The following is a 21,944-nucleotide window of genomic DNA, read 5'->3' as shown; positions in this document are numbered from 1 at the left end:
TAACATTGCATATATACATAAATGCACTCAACCTTCAATTTATAATCAGTATGAGACACAACAGAGTCTCACTAGGTGGTGCACAATAAGATGACCATACATATTAAAACAAGCAGTGGGGTCATAGTATATGAATATGGCATCCCCAAAGCAAATAAAAAATAAGAAGTTAGAAAGTTCAAGTTTTCATAGTTTAGAAATCCCAGAGTTCAGGTTTTCTTGAATTCACATGAACAGGACATCTGTCTCACAGACTGCAGGGAGCAACTATTCATGAACAACTTTTGAATCCCCTCAGTGTTCAAAGCACTGTTCTTTTGTGGTTATGCAAATGTGGACAGCATCATAAGGTATATGTTCATTCCTAGGCTCAGTATTTCTATAGGTGTTGGGTCTTTATAGCCTTCATATGCTAATGTTTTGTGTCCAGTTTCTCCCTCTTCTTCCCAGCTTGCCTTCTTTCCATATCCTTATTCCAGCCATCGCTGAAATCTCTCCCATAGCCTTGTGCTTTATACCTTGTTCTTCTATTTTCTTTCATTCACATTCGAGTAGTATTTTTCTCTACTATCTCTTCTCTATTGTCCTTGTCTAACCAGTTTCTACTCCTACTTTCTTTTCTTGTATCAGAATTTCTGTAATTTAAGTTCTGAAATTAAATTCAGTGACTCCTAGTCCTACTCTCCCCTTTCATCTGTGGCTCCCAGTTTTCATCTCTTTGAGAGGAACGTCTTTCCTTCTCACCTTACCTTCCAGGCATAGATATTTGTCTTCTTCTTCCCTCCCATCATGCCTCACACCCACTGTGCTCTCTGCCATATTTTATTCCTTGCTGTTCCCAGAATCTAATTATTGTCCCATGTCTAGGTTCCATTTCCAGGCTGCCTCCAAGAACAACAGATATGTTTCTCCCCTACCATTTCAAGTGTCCAGATGTAGCCCAGCTTACCACAGCTGGGAGCTGCAGTCACAAGGACAATGGAGGATGATCTGTGGTTTTGTAGGGATAACTTTGGTTGGAGATAGCGGTTCCTGAAGGAATGCAGCAAGTCTTTCAAGACTCCATTAAGCTCACATGATAAAAGATCTTCTAAAGGCTTCCAGTGAACAAATTTAGCTAGATTTCAACATGCATGGCAAAAGGCAAACTGAAGCAAGGCTTTTCCCTATATTCTGTTCGAAGACTGAACTTCAGGGCTGGGATTTATAACATATCTATAAAGATGATGGAAATCATTAAATTGAATTCAGTGTTACCAGTTGTACCAGCACAATTTGTGTTTGCTTCTGTTCAATTCTGACATTTGTAAGAGGCAACAACTGGTTAATTCCCTATCTCAAGTTTTCAGCATTCAAAAGAAGGCATGCAGATGCAATCTGCCTCTGCAACCTATTTCTTGCTTTATACTGGGTCCACTATACCATGACAAATAGTAGATCATTTTTTTGCACTCACATCAGGCTTATACTATAAGAACAGCTGACTCAGTGGCACAACAGTGATCAGTAACAAGGTCTAAAGACTGGTCAAAAGTACGTCCCTGACACAGTTTCCTAGTCTCTAACTAGTCTCAGTTCTTACACCTGTTGAGCCAAAGGTGATGTCTTTGTGTTGATGTTCCACAAATTTAAATCGATTTGTCTACCTACTTTTGAGTTTAACTCCATTAAATGGAAACAAATGTTTCTTGGCATGTTGCATACACAGTGGGAACTATAAATCATGCAGCTTGGAGAACAACAAATAGAAACTCACAAGAAGCAAGTCTTTGCCCAGTTCATCAATATCTGGTACAAATTTTTCAATAGGTTGTGCGGGTCTGGAAGCGAAAGCATTTCTTGGAAGGGCAACGTCATTAGGCCAGTCCTCTTCTTCTGGGAGTCCAATTACACTATGAAAGGAAAAACGTAATGTTAGGTCTGAACATTTATGCAATACCCCCTTTATGTTGATTGTGCTAAGTGGCAGTTTACTTTATGAGTAAAGTCTTTTAGTTTAAATGAGATTAATTGCACAGTAGTGCATTGATCTCTGTGAAGAGATGATTGTAGGTCCTCAGTGTGCTTGGTAGAAATCATTCTGTGGCCAGCACAATTTTCTGGCCTAGGTCTCCATTTTCTGAGCCTTTTTGTTGAAAAAGGGCTGAGTGCTTTGGAAGAAAGTTGCTCAGCTCTTGACTGGATGGTGCAACATATGTCACACCAGGATGATTAAAAGCAGTAAGTTTCAAAGGGGAATTGCATGCAAGGATCTTTATTCACAAGAATAGAGACTGAGAGAAGAGTGTGGGTCAAGACGAGGGTAAGGCAATAAATGGGATGTTTCATAATGCTTCAAAGCTATGTGCAGTAATTGTTGCCCAAATTTAAACAATTTATTTGCTTCACAATACAGGTTTTAAAGTCTCAGTTCAGTAGTGGCATAGGACTTGAGTGTCCTTATGTTTTCACTTTCAATTGTACTTTGGTACTTCTTTACCCTTTAATAGAATATTTAAACTTATTTTTATAATTTATTTCTTGATTATTTAAATTCTAGAAAATATTTATACTTATTAAATAATAATGGTGAGGTTTAAAACCCAAATAAATGAAGGTAAGCCTCCAATGTTGGATCATGTTTCGTACATTTTGTGGTTTAGTCTGATACTAATATTTGTAGGGTTGAGACGCCAGTTTCTGATGGAAATTCTGGAAAAGACCATACATCACTTGTCAAGTTTCAGGGAAAATCAATTTTTACAGCCTGTAAAATCGAGATTTTAAATAGAAACACTGACGGGGTAAGACAACAAGGAACATAAAAAAAACTTCACTGAATACTTGGGTCTGCACTAGGCCAAATGCCACTAGGGAGCAGCATTGACTTTCTTACTAAGGCTGGTAGTAAGACAAGGGTGAGGTCATGGGCCAAACACTTTGATGTAAATCATAGGTTACCTCAGTGAAGTTAATGGAATTACTCCACATCTACCTATGTGGATTTTAGATTGCAATTTGGCTCACCTAAAATATGTCCAAAAATTAATACGTCCTCATAACCACAGCATGTCTAGAAGGGCAAAGCAATTAAAATCCCAGGACAATTTCATTTTACTACATCTGAAGACATCACAGCTCTTGGGAAATCATAACTTAAATGTGTGAAAAACTGAATTTTACTTTTATTACCACAGGTATGGTGGGGCTATGAGGCAACTCCCTTGACTACAGTGGTTAAAACCATGTGATTAGCTGTTTGAGGATCTGGACCTGTATTACATATAATACAAACAGCACTGTAGGAAGATGTGGGAGTTACGTATTTTAAATAACAACAAAGTTTAACCTGCCATTCAAATGTGTTTGGTTAGTCCCATTTTTTTTTAACTTTTGTGTGAGAGAGCATGAAAAAGGCAGAATAAGCACAGGCACAGGTAAAGCTAACAAAAGAAAAAAGGAGGCAGCCTGTCAGGCAGGTAGGGTGGACAAGACCTTGCAAGAGTGGAAAGGTGAGATATTTTTAGTTACACACTCACGTAGTACTCAGAACTCTTAATATTGAATGTCTGAGGAGATGCCCTCACTCTGGTCTGGTAGCACTACCATTTCAGTGACTAAGTTTGGGAGTATCTTGGATGAGTTTCACCTCCTGCCAAAGGTTCAGGCCTGGTCTTGAGAAACGCCGAGTACTTCCCACTCCCATCGATCACAATGGGAGACAAGTCTGCTCAAACTGTTGCAGTGTTTAGCCTGAAATCTATGAGGATATCCCACATGCTGATGTTGTCCTGGAAAAGCAGGAAATTGTTTTGGGCCACCTCTCAGGGATTTACCCTCAAACATGGTGGAATTTTACCTGACGCAAATCAGAAGGCACATGTAAAGCAAAGGTAGACCACAGCCCCATTATCTGAAAGAATGCATCACTCCAGATTGAACGAATATCCTGAAAGTACTTTCTGTCCAAATTAGTCTGGAGAATGAGTCACTACTGTAGAAAGAATCAATCCTCCTACAAGAAGAGCTATGCCTAACTGTAGGGGGTTGTCCAGCTGTGAAAACACAAAATAAACACTATTTAGCATAACCCCCCACGGAACCCAAGAAATAAACTTTTGAACTATTTAAGGAGAATGGCACAAAAGAAGCAAAACTAAACTTTCTCTTTAAGTTGATGTATAATAAGGAATTTCTTCTAAAATTAGCACGGCATTTTCTCTTCGTAATGAATTCTTTTCTGCACAGGTAATCTCAGCCTCTAGGGATGGAAATATCCCCATCGGAGGTTGCCGCTACCAGCCATGCATTTAATCCTAGCCCAGTTCATTTTGATTTTTCCCTTTAAGTGTCATAAATGAATCAAAATCCTTAAAAAAAAAAATCACAGCTACGTCTTCTTCAATTACAAAATATTTCCTATATATCAAAACTGCCTTCATTTAATAAAGCAGAATATTGTAGTACTAAAGGAGTAGCTTTGGCAGAAGAAGAAAAAGTAAACTTTAAGGACTGATTTTCTGGATTGGGCAGGAAGAGCTATTCAGCGCATGACAAATTAACCACGCAAGTGAGTCACATACACTGGTATGGTATGCAGGAAAGGGAAGTCAACTGTGTGAAATCAAGACCTGCAATTTAGGAACCTCGTATTAAATAATGAAAATGCTTAGAAACAGATCTGTTATGATTTCAGAACTTGAAAAATGGTTGAACAGAGAAAGTCATTATTTGTTCTGTTTAAGCTCTTCTCCCTAGAAATTTTACTATCTTCTCTTTGGAATACCTTCAAGATATACCTCATATTTCAGCCTTGCTCTCTCTCTCTCTTTGTCTATCTATTTCTTATTTCATCCAGATCCCTGGATCCCTGCAGCCACTCTGTTTGAAAAGGGAAGACAGTGGTGCAGGGGCAAATGGGCATTTACTGTCTGGAGTGGGACGAGCCCTACGTGGCTTTGATTGCCTAATTACATGGTACGTGCATCAGATCTTAATTTTACATGGTTCTTATAAATTCGGAAACATTCCTTGCTCTGAAGAGCTTTTACAAGAAAAAGTGATATAATCCTACTTAATTACCATATTGGCAATATCAATAACTTAATTTTCTGCCTCTTTTTTTTTTTTTTTTTTTAAACTAAGAACTTATTTCAGAAGAGAACTATTCTACTTCAGGGAGTTTTGAGCCTCCCCATATCCTCAACGTATCTCGTATATTTGAAGAAACAAAACACAAACTCCTAGAATTGTAAAATGGTTATAAAATAAAGCCAATTAGTTATTCGCTGACAAAGCACATGTTAAAACACTGATATTTCTTCTGTTCCCACAGTTACCTTCCCAACCAAAATATGGACTGTTAATCATTTTACCAGGCTACACAGTATATTTTAAAAGCTATAATGTTTTCTTATGTACAGAAGTATTTTCTGCGAAGAAGCTGCTGGTGATAATCTTAGAGATTACAGTTTAATAACAATTTTAAAGTATTCTAATGTTGTTTTCTGAAATACACAAAGAAATTACTGAAAAAGGAAAACTCTGCATTTTTTTATGTGAAGAGAATGTTTTGGATCTAACTGTTTAGGAATATGTGTGAATGGTAAATGCACAATATGTTTAAGAGATTTAAAAAGCCCAAAACAGAAGCCTCTCGTAACTTCCTGATGATGGCTGTTAGTTCTGCAGAACTATATTCCATGTTGCTTCCTCCTCCCACTCTGACACAGAATACACGGAAATATCATGTTGCATACAGTAGCAATAGGAAATATGTTCTAGGAATACTTTGTTCTAGTCACATTATTGCATAAAAAACATGGCAAAGAAACCTCACAGTATTTAAATGTTAAACAGATATTGACATAATGCAACTAGTTATTACTTACTCAAAGATTTTTCCTAGCTGATCAACATCTGAATTTCCACGGAAGAGTGGTCTGAAAGAATAAAGAAATATTTTTAGGATGTGACTTGCTTTAATTATTGTGAATTTATATTTGTCATTGAGAGCTGCCAACACAGAGTGAAAACGTTATTTTTTTTTGAGACCCCACTTCTTCTGCCTCCACATTTTATCCAGTCTGTGAGTCAAGTTTCTACTAAAACTGACAAAAAAGGGGACAGATGAGACATATTTTTGCATATACTACTTTTGAAAATTTAACTGCATTCTTGAATGAAATAACCTTCTCTATCTCAACTAATATTATTATACAAATTATATCATTAACAAAATAGTTTTCACTATAAAGAACATACTTAAATAACTGTTTAGAGAGATAAAAATTGAGTGAGTCTCATGCAATCCATTAAAACATAATAAAATGAGAAAATACTTATTATGGATTGAAAATTAAATTTCTTGTATATTGGAAATGTGCTCCTAAGTTTAAGGGGTCAAATAAATGATAATGGATTTATGAAGGTCTGTAAAGAATGGGGTGTGAAACGGTACAGAATTTACCTTGAAGGAGAGGAATACTTCTGCTGCATAAATAAAGATATGTTCAGGAAAGAAATGAATTAATAGGCTGAATGTCCAAAGGGTTTCAGAAGAAACAGTGACTAAAAATACTTTCAGAGAGTGGTACACACTTTTTCTTTTCAAAGTGCAATTTAAAATATTTTCACTCTTCATTTATAAAATACTATCACCCCAGAGTGCCTAAGTAAAATATAAAATTCAGATCTGTATGGCTCTATTGCCATCTTTGTGTTGAATTCGGTAAGGAGTAATCAACAGTGCAATTTATGTTTAAACCTCCAAGAGGTTCCAGTAGATCACTGATGGACGAATAAGGATCCAGCCTAGAATGGGGGGCATCTGTGAAGATCAGGGCCCAGATGTTGCATACCATTTTTGTTCAACAAATGGTAGATTACTCCAAGAAATGCAATTCAAGCACACTGCAAACTGTGATACTAACTTGCGTCAGCTGATAGCCAGGCTGCCCCTCTCTTCTGGAGCACAGCTATTGGAGTACACTGCACGCTGTGAACTTAGGTTACCGTTTTCAAAATTGTTCAACTGAGACCTGGTGACTTGACAAACAACGCATGTTCCCATGTTTTCACTGGCAGCCTTTGGTTATGGAGAAATATAATTTCTCCTGCCTCTTTCTGCATACTCTTTTCTTTGGTCTGACAGAGGTCCTTAACCACAGTGATAGCCAAAGACTTCACTGTTGCTCTTCAAAGAAGGCCTCTCCCATCTATACTGGGAGAACAAGGAGGACTCAAGGAGGTCCTTCTGCTCTCATTGCCCATATGTAGGAGCAGGTTTGGGATCTGGGTGTCCTTTTACTAACCATAAGTTAATTCTGAAAAACGGTGCTTTACATCTTGACACTCTCACATAGCCGTAGAGCTCCATGTCACTCCCTGTCTTGCAGGTCCACACCAAATACAGCACATCGACCCAGAGCAGTTAGACATAATAATCTCTGTAGAAATCTGTGCCACCAAGAAAAGGAGCAGAGCAATAACAAGAAGGCATGCTAACTATCTCTGAAGAACTAAACACTGTATTTCACCTCCTTCATCTTTGCTGCCATTCAGGTCATGTCATATCAACTCACACTGCAAACTGCTTTGTGCAGGGACATAGAGAGAACAACTTCATCAACTCTGATTTGAAACCATATGACAGCATCTTGAAACAGATGGGGTAAAATGTGGTGGCCTGCTACTTATCCATAAAGGGCTTTATTTATTTTGACTCAATAAAACATAAATAATGGTGTGGTCTACTTCCTAGATATTTACTAACTGCAGCTTCTTTGACAAGACTGTTTCAACTCATTGGTTTCTGTGTTTTTTTTAGGCTTTAAGGTATCCAGCAATACCAACTTCTACAAAAAATCAATACTTAACTCCACTCAGCCAGGAGCATCGACTTCTGCTGTAAATTTTGAGCCTGATTTTCAAAATGGTTAGGACCTGCCAGCCTACTATTGTTTGTGGCAGCAGACACACTCCATATCTTCCAAACTCAGATAATATGACAACCTTAAACATTTTTTTGAATGACTTCTTAAAATTATTAACATACAGTTACTTCTTACGTTTATTTAATTTTGGCTCCAGCATAGAATATTTGGACCCTTTAAGCTAACAAAATCTACACAATTAAATAATCCTATCTATGCAGATGGGAGGCTGATTTAACGTTTTAAAATGTATGCTGAACCTTGCGTTAATGTGAAAGTCTGGCAAAGTCAGCCTTGTTCACATATCACCTTAGGCATTATCATGCCAAAACAAGTATGACTCTCGGGATTTTTAAGGGAGGTTTTTCCCATCGCTGCTGCTGTCTCAGATTCATTAAGGGCTGAAGCAAGAATTTAAATTCTTTTGAATATATAATTATACAACACAAGGTGACCTTCCAACATACTTTGATATTTCATCAAAATGAAGTGTTATTAATTCATCTTTCAGCCTCCTATCCATCCCACCATCATGACTACAACAGAATGCCAACTCCAGGCTAGAAACTGCTAATGTAATGAAATTTGCCTCATGAGTTTTTGCTGGAGGTTCAATTGGAATATTGGACAGATGACTGGGGAAGTAGATCCACAGCCATACAAGGATCTCATCTCACATTTTGGCACTCATTACTTGGCAGGGCTGCAAGTCCCAAAAAACCTTCACCTCAAGACAATTGTTTTTTACATTCTATTCATAAACATGGACATCGGTTCTCCAAGTACCACTGAAGTGGGAGCATACTCAGGAGCCATAGAATCATAACATTTCACCTTTGTTCTTGGTATCTTGCACTTGACTCATTCACCCATTCACTCCCTGAGGTTTATCCAGAGCTCCCTGAGCTGAATCCAGAAGTCCTTACTTGGGGATTTGCTCTCCTCTCTATGATGATAATCTGTGTAGGACTGGTTAAACTGTGAGTCTGATTTTGTAGAATAACTTCCTTTTTCCTCAGGAAAGGCATGGAGCTGGATTTGTCTCCTGTGGCAGAAGATCAGAGTCTGTCCTCTGGCTTCAAAGAACTCCTAAAATCTGTGTGTATGGGTGTGTCAGGAAAGAGGGATATTCCAACAGACGAAAGGGCTATCTATGGGGATACGCTTGGCTTTTGTGTGGTTCCTTGATCCTCTCAACCTTCCCTGACTTTGCTTACTACAAAATCCATGCTCTGAAGGCTCCAACACCATTGCTGTTACAAAATGTATACTTGAGTAGGAAAGAAGGTGGAACACAGAGAATTACAGTGCACCTAAGACATTTAGTTTCCCTTTTGCTCAAGAAGTCTCAGATGTTGTTGTGCACCCCATATGTCCTACTTTTGTTGTTTGTTGCTTCCCTGATTTTTTAGGGAGAGGGGAGGAGGGAAATGTTACAGGGAATCCAGAGGTGTCTATCTTATTTGATCACTCCTTCTCCAGGCCTCAGAGCTAGATCTTTATCTACTGCCTCTGGAATGGTGCCCACTGAATGGAGGAACAACCCTTTCACATCTAATATAGGACCAGAATGCCCTCAGCTTACAAATATGAAGATGAGATGGAGACACCATATTACTACCCTGTCCTGCTAAAATAAACTCCTACTGCAGCAATAAGCATGTACCTTAGTTCCTGAGGTACAAAATGTGCAGCTGCACAATTAAATGAATATTAGCTATGAGTCTGCACTGTGACTATTTTCACAGGATAAATCTATCTACCTTTCTATATGGCAGTCAAACACAAAGACATACAAAACTCCTGGGCTGCTTGAGGAACAGAGTTTCCAGCAGGTTGAGGGAGGTGATCCTTCCCCTCCACTCAACACTGGAGGGGAAGGCTGAGAGAGCTGGGAAGAGAAGAGGAGAAGAAGAGAGAGAAAAGAGAAGGGGAGGGGAGGGGAGGGGAGGGGAAGGGAGGGGAGGGGAGGGGAGGGGAGGGGAGGAGAGGAGAGGAGAGGAGAGGAGAGGAGAGGAGAGGAGAGGAGAGGAGAGGAGAGGAGAGGAGAGGAGAGGAGAGGAGAGGAGAGGAGAGGAGAGGAGAGGAGAGGAGAGGAGAGGAGAGGTCTGGTGGATCTTATTAATTTATATAAATATCTGAAGGGAGAGTGCAAAGAAGATGGAGCCAGACTCTTTTCACTGGTGCCCAATGGCAAGGGCAATGGGCACAAATAGATGCATAGGAAGTTCCCTCTGAACACAAGGAAACTTTTTTTTTTTTTTAACTTTGAGGGTGACAGAGCACTAGCACAAGTTGCCCAAAGAGGCTGTGGAGTCTCCCACCTTGGAGATATTCAAAAGCCATCTGAACATGGTCCTGAACAACCCGTTCTAGGTGGCCCTGCTTGAGCAGGGGGTTGGACTAGATGACCTCCAGAGATCCCTTCCAACCTCAGCCATTCTGTGATTCTACAATAATGCAGAAATAAAAATACAGATCATAACATAAGGTTGCAATGTTTGCAATGTCAAACCTCACGAACGCTGAAAAAGTTACCATCTGCTTATAATTTAGAAGGACTTGCACCATTAATCTTCTGGCCAAAAGGCTCTCATGCTCATACATAGCTGAACATCAGATTTCACCATTCATCAACTTTAGGCTTTTTCTTCCTGTCCAAAGGAGCTCGTGTTGTTGTTTCATGCTGAGTTTCACCTTCACCGAATAGTCTTATCTATCTGAACTGGACACGGGTGTCTGAAAGGTTGAGTACCTTCTTTTACAGACACCGTGTTTCATGTCTGTGCTACTCAGTAAAATCTGAGATATAAACATTTCCTGAGCAAGTCTCCATGAAAAAAATTTCCCTGGTGCAACTCCACAGACATGCCAAAGCAACTCTAAAAGTATTGTATACAATGACAATGCAATGACACTCAAGAGATAAATGAGGTTTAACTGTAATTTGGCTACATTACTTCTAGACATTACTTTCAGCCTTTGGTCTACAAAGCAAAGAGGATCTGTAACTTTTCACAATAAAACTTAGAATTTTCATAAAAACTGGAATTCAAGATATTGATAAGCACTGCTCTAGGCTATGCTGCAGTGCAGACACAAGGAAAATAGTCTAATAAAACCACATGCACTGAGGCACAAGAAAAGATTCTTGCAGTTTCTTGATAGCAGCTGACATTTTGAACCAATTAGTGACATTCTGATTGGAAATTATATTTCTATTTCTGACGCTGGGTTATTAAACTACAGGTAAAATGGATACATGGCAGAAAGGTTATGTAAAGAAAAACAGCACTGAAGAGGGAAAAAAAGTCAACAAATTATCTGTCAAACCAAAACATATTATGGAGCTATCATGACAATTCGAGAGTTGTGAATACAATTGCCTCCAATGCTACACAAGCCTTGTATCTTTCCAATTATGTAAAAAAACTTTCCAAAATAACTCTCTGGATTCTTTCTGCTGGTCCATTTGCTCAGCGTGGTGACAACAGCAGTTGGAAATCCCATCCCCTTCCTTATTGTCATGGAAAAACAGTAAGGATAATCCCTTGATTACTGACTTGAATATATACATAACATTGTCAGTGAAAAGTCTGTATGTTGGCAATCCACATGTACTCAGGGAAGTCATACAAATACTCCCTAAATGGAACAGAGCATCATAGGTGGGAAAGGTACAACTTGCTTTGTGGGCAAGTATGGCTTAGACAGTCTGGCTGAAGAGATGGCAAGGAGAAGTATTGGGAAGAAGAGCAGCAGTTTCAGAACAGGTAGCTGCTGCTTTGAAGGCATTACACAAGATGGGAGAGGTGTTGAAAGTCCATGATAATTTGACATAGTTGAGAGAAAAATGTACAGGGACAGAATATAGCAGCAGTTCATGGAAGTGGTACAAGGAATTTTTGAAGTCGGTAAGGTTGTAGTAGTGAAGTCTAGGCGTTTCTATGTCTGTGTGTATACGAGCTACAAGGTGATAGTGAAGAAACTAAAAAAGCTAAAGCCAAGAAATGTTCGCCAAGGAATCCTGCATTGTGCCATAGGAAACTTGCCAAGCTACATAGTCTGTGACTCAGAGATATATTTAAATGGTGTTTGGTTTGGTTTATTTTATTTTTTTTTTATATATTACAAAATGTGAATAGCTGGCAAATAATTTTGTCAGATTCTTAGTCACTTGTTATGAAGAAAATATTCTCATTTTGAGAATTAAAAACAAATGAGACCTAGGAGAATTAGAATTAGGAGATTACTAGAAAGAACATGATCTGGACTCTGTGGAAACCTTTATTCAGAGGGATTATTTCTGAGCTGATTTCTCACTCTTGTTCCCACCACTACTTCTCTTTGAGAGATCCCCTGAACAGGTCTGTTCTGCAGGCATGAAAAGAGAAACTAAAGCAAGATAAGAGGAAAAAAAAAGTTTCACTGTTTAAATACGAAGGCCATTGGCATCTCTAATAGGTAAAATGAATATGATACAGTATAAAACTACTCAGAAAACAGGCCACAGCTGACAACATTGCATGCTCTGGACAGTTACCCACTTCCAGTCACAAGTGACTTGCCTCAGCTGTTGTGCAATTCAGAGTTCTCATTTTAAACATAACATTTTTCATACTTCTCCCTCTCCTTTCCCTTTAATAATATCTTTGTGTGGGTGGGTGCCAGACCCAGCATAGGAAGAAGTTACTTCATGTACAGCTTATTACACTTGATCACAAACTGCTCAAAAGTTTTAAGAAACTTCTCCTAAGTAAAAGAAGAAAGATTACATAGCTAAACATTACAACTAAGGAAATACTCTTCGGCAAAAATCTGACAGAAAACAGATCAGCCATCTTGAGTTTCCCATTTTAAACAGCTCAATTTTTTTTTACTCAAAATCTATCATTCTTCAAGTAGGATAGTACCACAATCATAAATAACATCTCTAAGATCATTGGGACTGTGTCAGTATTAAACCACTCTTAGAATCAGACCTAACGAACCAAAATAATTACAATAATTATGATTTTCTCTGGAGTTTCTCATGTCACCCAGTAGACAGAAACAGATAAAGGAAAACAGGCAGTTTCTGAAAAACTACTGCAATCGTCCAGTGCTCTAGTGCGTTAAATTTGCTCCCGATTGCTATTTAAAATGAGGTAAATGAATTCTAAAATGAAAGATAACATTTTGACCCCCAAATGCACATACAGTCTATTTCCTAAGAAACACATGGGATTTCTGCCAGAACTGAGAAAGCAAGGTTGCTTCTGAGCTTTGTGTAGGTACAAGCCAGCAAGGGAAAGATGCAGTGAGCTTCCAGGAGACTGTTCATATGCAGGTCCAAAGCTGCTAGAAATGTAGATGGAAGCTGCAGGCCACAGTGTGCAAGAGAAGGTAAAAGGTAAAATAGAAAAGAATGTTAACAGTGAGAGAGAACACACTAAAAATTATCAGGCATCATTTTGTCAATCCACTTTGGGGTTCAGATTGCTCATCAGATGAATGTTTCCAAGTGTGGGTTTTAATCACTACAAGTTTGCAATGCTTTGCTGCAAAGGATTGTATTACATGGAGATGCTGGACTTTCCGATGGTTTTTAACACACAAGTTGGCTGCCTGGGAAGAGCCAGAGCTGTAAAGTGGAGCCATCACAAGAAATTTGCAGATGCATGTACATGTCCCCTTTGCGTGCTTAACTTTAAGGGAAATGTTAGTCAAATGGAAACCAGATACCCTGTGCACAGCTTTACAGCCAAAGCAGGGCCAGCCTACTGTACAGATTCAGTTGTTGATTAAAAATACAGGAAAAAGCAAGAGAAAGAGCATAAATGAGAGAAAATATAAGCCTCTTCAAAGCTCCCTTAAGAACTGGGCAAAGGAAGATCTTTTCCTAGATGCTTAACATTTTCTTGACACTTTTCATGTAAGCATCATGTTTCAAGGTCCCAGGTGGCCTTGGAGCAGAATGATGGGCCTCATACCCCACCACTGACAGAAAAGGAAGCATCATGGACATCAATGACCGCAGGACCAAGCCAAGTGAGATCTGGTTTCACAACCTCTTACAAGAAAAAAGGTGCTTCAACACAAGGACACACATATACATGCGTAAAACTAAAAAATTAAGGTAAGCGCAGATATTATCTTTGACCAGAATATGCTCTAATGTGGACACATCTCATTGATTCCTGGGCAGAACTGTTTCACCATTCATCATACAATACTACTTTTTGAAATGGAAATCCTTGATAGGTTGAATGTCCTTCACTTATTCCCTCAGCACACACGTCACAGTTCTGTTATCTGTGGACATTTGCTTCTCCAGAAGATTTGTAGGTTTATTTCACCAGGGCTTTAAGAGTCATTATCTCAGCTCTGGGAGCATGATGTTACAGTGGCATTTTGAAAACTGTCCCAACATTTGAAGAAAGTTCTGGAAATACACACACAACTGACCTTGGAAAGAGGAAAAAAACCTGCATGGTCTCGGCTCAGAGTGGAAAGAGAAGCATTCCTCTTGTTTCTTGTGACAGTTCTACCAGCAATATGATTTAACCATTTGTGTGCTAAACACCCACTCCATCACCGCACACAGTTAAATTACATCTCCCTTGTCAGTCAGCAGTTTGATTATACTACTGAACTGCAGGCTTCTGCATTTTTATAGCATCCTGAACTAACCAGTGGCATGACAAATACAATACACTCATGCTATTCCCGTGATCAGTGATTTAGTTTTCTCTATTCTCTTCTCTCTAGTGAATCTATTTCACATCCCCTTTCTAAACTTCTGCTCTCTAAAACTGCCATGCTTCTTTGTTCTTGCTGTGCAATTCAGTTTTAGGGTTTGAAGGCAGTAATTGAACTATGGATTAGATAAAAGCTGTCCTATGTGGATAGATAGATAGGAGCCAAGAGGGCTGTACCCTCTCCAGTTCACTCACATGAGCAATGGTGCAGGTCAGTGTGCAGGACGCTGTGCGCAGGCAACCTGTGTCTGTGCAGAGCTCAGGGAAAACCTCACCTCCGGGTGTTTGTGCCTGTGAACAAGTTTGCCCATATTTTCCTTGAAAAGATCTAAAATCCTCCTTCCAGAGCATGCCAGAGCTGTTTTTCACCTCTCCTTTCATTTAGCTCATAATTTACTTCTCATTTAAAAATCTAGCAGACAGCACTCCAAAACGACACATTTTAGTCAGAGTGTGAATCTGCTCTTTGATGCTGTATTTTAAAGAAGTGGTTTTAAAACACCTATATCACAGCAAAGGACATACCTTCAGGGTAAGCAATAGTTTAAGTCTGATCCTTGTCTTTATCATTTATGCAAATGAAATAAAAGTTATCTTCCACATGAAGTATCTAGTCCTTTATCCTGTATCAAATTTCATCGCAAAAATCTATTCAAAATACCATTTTCAGAGATACAGAATTTTTTTTTGTAGCTCCACAACTTTTCTTAGAATACCAAGATGACTCTGAGAAAGCTCATCAGCTGACATTGACCTTATTTACTGGTCTAAAAACACTTTTAAAATGGACTTTGCTCTGACAGTGCCTCTAATTCTGAAACGGGTTTTAATCAAAGTGATATGTAATAGATTTTCAAGTCTGAGGCCTTCTAATTAAAATCCAATTCATGTTCCACAAAGTAAATATATTTTCAACCAGATTGCTTTCCCAGTAATGCTTTTAAACGGAAAGATTTTGTGCCTTTAAGTTGACTTCTCTTGGAACAAACTTTTTAAACAAATGCGTGTTGTCAATCTTGTATCAGCTGAAAGTCTATGCACACATAATTATTGCTTGAAGGAAACTCTTAACCTGCTTCTGATTCTTCTATAGCAAAGGAGAAGCAAGTTAATGTAAAAGGAAGACATATACTACACATACTGGTTCACTCAATCTGACCAAAGATACTTGGCAAATTAACATCCAGGTGTATGTTCCCAGGTTTTCTAAGGTTTTATTTCTTTCTCAATAATGCTGAGCAAGGAACTTCACAGACTAAAGTATACTCTATAGATAAAAGAGCTTATACTCTAAATATGTAACATAAAAACATGATAAAGGACAGTGTTATAAATGATGCTACAGTTTCATCATTATGATTTACATGTAAAATGGTAAATCTATTTGACCAAATTACTTGTCTAACTTTTTAAGTTCTATAGCTTGGAAGAGTAAGGCAGGAAAGCAAATATCCAATTATAAAAGCATCAGAAAAAAAATCTGAAAGACAAAATATTTTCTGTCATCTGCAGTACTACAGTGACAGAGTGATAATGGGGCAACAGAGGCTGCACATGCACAAACTCAGCCAAGAGAGCTCCAACAGATGTAAAATTTCCATATTTGAAGGTAAAAATATAATGCAAAATGTTCTATACAATCTAGAACATACAATTCTAAATACGGAATAAAATATAAGAAAAAGGGATTTTTTTTTTCTCTGGGAGAACATTATAAGCGAAGAGAGAGAATCCTCGGGTTTTCTCTCTCTGACTGAGCTTGAGCTGCTCCTGTGTGGTATTGAGTAAATGTTTTGATCTATGATCCCTTCTGTTGTCCCCATATTGGGTGTTAATGGCACCTGTTGCCATAAACCTCTCTAAATTATCAGATAATCCTGAAACATCAGAACTGCACCCCCTGCCTCACCTGCCCCGCAACTAATATGTCTCATCACCTTCAGCTGTAATAAAACACTCTTGGTCAGAAAAAAAAAATCTCTGAAAGGGGATTACAACCCTTCAGACAAGAAAGGCAGGGAAAACATTTCAGTACTAAATACTAAACTGTTACGTGAGCAGAGGTGAAATTTCAACTTCAAACTTTTTCTCCAGCTGCTGAGTCTGCGTGTCAAAAGACATGAAAGTGGATTAGAAGGATGGTCTGAAAAAAATACTTTAATTTATAGCAGCTGTGCCAGCTTACAGTGAATTAATAAACACCCGCAGAAAAACTTGAGACAAGCATATAAGGTAGAAAGTATGTATAGCAACCATGCAAGGAAAACTGATAGTTTTCAAAGGCCACTTAAACTAGATATGATTTTGTCCTAAGTGCTACTTTGTCCCACACAACACACTCTGTTAGTCAGGCTGGAGAAGCTGCAAAATTTACATTCACTGGCCCATGGCTGTGTATAGTAATTGGAGTTCATCTACTGAGACCTCTCTCATTATGTATCCTGTTCAGCTATTAGTGATTTCACATGAAATCTGATTTTCCCTACTTGAATCCTGACAAAAAAAAAGAGTAAGTTAATTTTTTATATTAAAGAGAAAAGACAAAAAAGAACTTCCAGGTGATGACACTGCTCAGATGCCACCCTCCTCTATGCAACTGCAGCATTAACACACTTTATGCTGTAGAGTTGTGTATTTCAAAGCTTCCCAAATTAATTTTAGGACAACTTTTACACTGTTATCTCTGCTTTGCCATTACTGAGCCATAGCCCTGCTTCTGTGTTGTCCATGGAACAAATCTATTGGCTTTTGACATTATGTTAATGGCAATAGCATACAACTCTGCCTTTGCAGAATGAATGTTTTCTCAGTGTCTGAAGTACTCAGTGTCTGTAACTCCTTGGACCACCCCACATCTTGAACTTTACGGTCCCCAGATCACCATGTTGTTTACCACCTTCATGTCCACTACAAGGAGTTGCCTGAGATCCAGATGGAGTTGGCTGTCATTTCTGCAAAAAAATCTGATTTGCTCAGAACTGAAAAAAACAGAATCCTCTTCTGGAGTGAGATCTAGTTGTAACTGAGTATCTTCATTCTTACAGCGACAGAATATGATTCATCAGTGCCACACAGGCTTAATTTAACAGCTACAGATAGGAGCATTACTGAAAAATCTCTTGCTACTTATACTTCTTGAGATGTTGAAAGCTTGCGCTCTAATTATTTGGACATAAAGAGCACTTAAACATTATTTAATTGTATAGAACGGTGTGTATGCTGTACCGATGTAATAATAAAACCTGTTTCATGGACATAATCTAATAAAAATGATCTGATAATTCACTGTAGTTGGTCAAATTCTGGATGATATAGCTGACTGAGTCATTTATCCTTGGGTAACTGATTCAGACACAGTCAAAATCAATAGTAACTGAATCTTCATGCCAATTTATTCCAGCTCAGTAGAATGAATGAGTGGAAATTAAGTAACCCCTTGGATGAAATTCTTATTTGACAAATGTCTATATTGCAAAAGCACTTATTACTGACAAACTAGGATCCATTAAGAGAGAAGTTATGAATATGGATAATATTTAAATAAAATAAGAAATATTGCATCAGAGATTGTCTTAAAGTTTCTTCTGGATGGTGTGTGTTCAGTGCATCTATAAAGGCAAAGCAGAGCACATTATACATGAGTTTCTGGAAGGAGTCATATGGTTTGACCATGCATAGCCAGACCGCCATTTCCTCAAAGACTGAAAATGAAGCATGCCACTTCAGAGGGCAGCCAGGCATGTCACATGCTGACATCCAGAGCTCTCGACTTGTCAAATCCTGGCTCTGTCTCAAGCAGAGTCAGCGTACCGTGGTGGCTGTGTCTTGCACGGACTCATTTGCACAGGGCCGGCGTGCTGGCAGGTCAGGCAGAGCACACAAGTGAATGTGATGCCAGGGCCACAGGCGCTGTGCAAACAAGAACTAGAAGCAAGGCAACAACACGTATTCACATCACAAAGCGAACTGTGGCTTCAAAGGAAGAAGGGACAGGAACTAGTGTGAGCTGTATCCTGCCATGCCTCTTCTCTGGTTTTTAGTACCCAGCCAACACCGGGGCCCTGAGAACTGACGACAAAGGTGGCTCCAGCTACGTGTGGTTACCACGTGTGCTGCTCTCTGAGAGTCAGGCACATGCAGGAGAGGCTGTGGCCACCTCTCTTCCTCCCCAAATTAGGACTCTGTCTAGGTCTTTGACATCTGCAACTTCAGCCACAGCACAGACTCCCAGACCAGCAGGCAAGCTCTCTGCAGCAGTCTGAACTCCACGGTGTAGGTAAGCTTTTCTTTCCACAAAGACAGTGGGGAGCTGCCTCTGGGCACTGCGGTTCTCTTGCAGAAATGGCTTTCCAGAAATCTAAATATCAAACTTCCTCTTGCTTTCACTTTGACATTTTGAGCTCTCCTCTCACAGCCAGTTCACTTACTTGGTACAAAGTACTACAACGCTGTTATGTTTTGCACTCTTATCCTTAGCTGTGCTTAAAATCCTGCTGTTGTCCCTTTAGGTGCACTTTCCACTTCTCTCATGCAGATTTATGATTTTTTTTTTAGACATAAAGGACATCTAACAGCTTTGGTGACCACCTACATACAGAGAAGTGCTAGTGTGAAGCTGTTAGAAAGACAAGACACAAATGTGAGACAGATTTGTCCTAAATACTTATGAACTATAACATACTGTTTTCACAACTGATCAACGGTAGCTAATTATTATATTTCTTTTCTGGACAATCACATACAGAAAACTCAGTAAATCTGTTCAGATCAAATTTTCTGACTAGACACCCAGTTTGGAAAAAACCCCACACTTGGGAGCTCAGCAACATGAGCGACAGTTAGAATCTAGTCTTGCTCCCCCCTCCCTGGAGTGCACCAGTGTCCAGGAAAGGATCCTGTACACTACTCAGAGCTTAAATACCTATTAGTAGCCATTTTCTTATGAAAGAGAAAAGTAAATAAAAACAATGTTTAGTTCCATTAGCAGTCAAACAAAAGTACACAGAGCGTCCCCTGGCCAAGCTCTAGGTGAAAAGCAAAGCCTCTCTCAGCCAAGTTCCTGAAGAGGGAAGCTGTGTGCAAGAGCCAGGAGACCCTTTCAAAAGGAAAGTCTTTGGGCAGTGTACAGCTGGCTGTCCCTCTGCAGGCCAGAGAGGAAGGGGCACAAGTAACATTGCTCTGCTTCTCTCCTGTTCTCTGGCTGCTGGAGTGACTGCTGAAAGCCACCTGCAGCTGGGGATACCATTCCAGGAGCCCTCAGGCTGCTCTGGCTTATCCAAGGAATGAACTTGTCTTTGAGACGCTCTAGAAGACACAAAGGTAGTGGCACCTTCACACTGACCGGCCGATAGCTGTGCCGAGCACAGCTCAGCATGAGGGAGCCAGACCTTGCTGCTGCCAGCTGCATTTCCAAATATCCATTACAAACGCTACAACATTAATTCCAAGGACTTACAAATATCTACATCATGACTGACATGTTGTGGTCTTTCTCCTAGCCACAAGGCCTTTTCCTCTGACCTCTGGCCAGGCTAATTCAGATTGTCACGGACTGCAATATCACCCTCTAAGGAATTATATTTTAGTAAGGATAATGTGCTCTGGGGGATTTCAGACCAGTGCTGTGCCACCTGCACACGCTGAAGCTACGGGAAGCTTTCCAGGGAGAGAGCTCTCTCCTGAGCCACCAGCCGCCATCCCAGAACCACCCAGCCCAGCAGTCAAATGAAACTTGGTCAGCTAACACCATTTCTGCAGGTCTTCTTACGCCTGTCTCAAAGTTCCCTTCTGTTTTTTTGTCATGGGTAGTGACAGTTTTTGGTTTCTATGGTTTATCAACGGTTTCCCTTACCAACAGATCTATTCCTCTGACTGAACGTCTGGCACAGCTGGAAACTAGAAGGAAAACCACAAGTGAATGGCCTGGCACTCACTCACCACTCGTCTCCAACCACAGACTGATACAGTTGCTGGATTTGACTAACGGCTATCAATCAGACCAACTGTAGACACCTAGAAAGATATCAGCTAGAAAAGGCTTGAGGGAATATGTGAGCTGAAAAACAACAAGGTATTCTACTTTTAATGGTATGATGCTGTCTCAGAAACTCACATTTATTTTGTACTCAATAACTGGTGGTGTTACGCTGTTTGCCCTTGTCCTCATTAACGTGCATTGGTACTCTGCCCAAAGCCAATGGGAGTTCCACCTCCGAGATCAGATTAACCAGGAAACAACTCTGCTTCTCCAAAAACTGGAATAACATGAACAAGTGCAGGCTTCTGCCTTTCTTTGTTAGTTAAGTCTGAAGCAAAACGTTATTGTTTTTCCATCAGATCACTAAGGTCACTAAGCTAAATTGTGGCTTGGGTCCATTCAACTTAAAAATGCTTGAAAAAAATCTTTGTAATAGGTTGGCCACCTATCTGGGAAGGAAGAAAAAAATCCTATTTTATTAGGTCTGGTTTGGAAAAATCATCAGCCTCCCACACGCCCATATGCACATGAATGGCAGAAGAATAAAGGAGGAAAAGTGCAAAGCACAGAATTTTGAATGCTGACAAGATCTTTCCAAGGAACAAACCTTCTCCCAGTACAGTTGGTCTGGACTGTGGTGAACTTTTATGGCACTTGCAACTTAAATCACTCTTGTAACAAAACAAGATAATTTCTAAAAATGGCAAAAACAAACTTAGGCCAGAACTGTACAGTACCTTGGCTCAAATGTTGCAAATCAGGCTGTGTAGCTTTTACTGTTCTAAGCTGCAACACTTACGTTTGCTTGTTAAAACAAAGACAAAACAGAAAAGGAAAATAAAGTTGTTGTTTTAATTTTCCTGCTACCAAAATATAACCATGAGCAAGAAGACAAGTGAATGATTACAGTTTTGAACTCTTGGTCCACTAGATACGTTGTTTTAAGGTTCACTGGAAAACAACAGATAGTATGATTGCAAAGTCTGTGTTTGAAATTGCTGCATGATAAAGAGAACAGTTCTCTCTCTAACCACATTTAAGATACTTGCCAGTTTATACAGAAAACTGAAGTTATAAGCAGCATTTATGGCTGTATTAACTCAGTTGGTTTTGCCTAGATGTCTCTACTGTCTTGGTTTTATTACCTTCTCTCCCAATATCCAGTTATACATATCATTTGTTTCTTTCATTAATTCCTCTTTTGCTCCCTCTATTTCTCTCATCTTTCCAACATAAAGAAGATCTGAAAATATACAAAAGCTCTCTTCTTTTTCCCTTTTGAAAGGCATTTCAGAAATGTGTTGAAAATAAGAG

The 21,944-nt window shown here is 39.3% G+C and overlaps 1 protein-coding gene across 4 annotated transcripts in view; it reads right to left on the bottom strand.

The window, feature by feature from the left end:
- CDK6 (cyclin dependent kinase 6) overlaps positions 1–21,944 on the bottom strand; it is a 145,528-nt gene that overhangs the window by 17,068 nt on the left and 106,516 nt on the right. For all 4 annotated transcript variants that reach the window (XR_014183343.1, XR_014183344.1, XM_082045631.1 and 1 more), the window contains exons 6-7: positions 5,871–5,921; positions 1,757–1,892 (exon numbers count right to left, since the gene is read on the bottom strand). Coding sequence is in view for 2 of the 4 variants with exons in the window: in XM_082045631.1 (XP_081901757.1) it covers positions 1,757–1,892; positions 5,871–5,921 (187 nt within the window). In the remaining 2 variants the exon portion in view is untranslated. The remainder of the gene's footprint in view (positions 1–1,756; positions 1,893–5,870; positions 5,922–21,944) is intronic.

This window comes from Streptopelia decaocto (genome assembly GCF_964273445.1).
Source record: "Streptopelia decaocto genome assembly, chromosome: 2".
Taxonomy (NCBI): domain Eukaryota; kingdom Metazoa; phylum Chordata; class Aves; order Columbiformes; family Columbidae; genus Streptopelia; species Streptopelia decaocto.
Note: the sequence above shows the minus strand (reverse complement) of the source record. Positions and strands in the feature narration are given on the sequence as shown.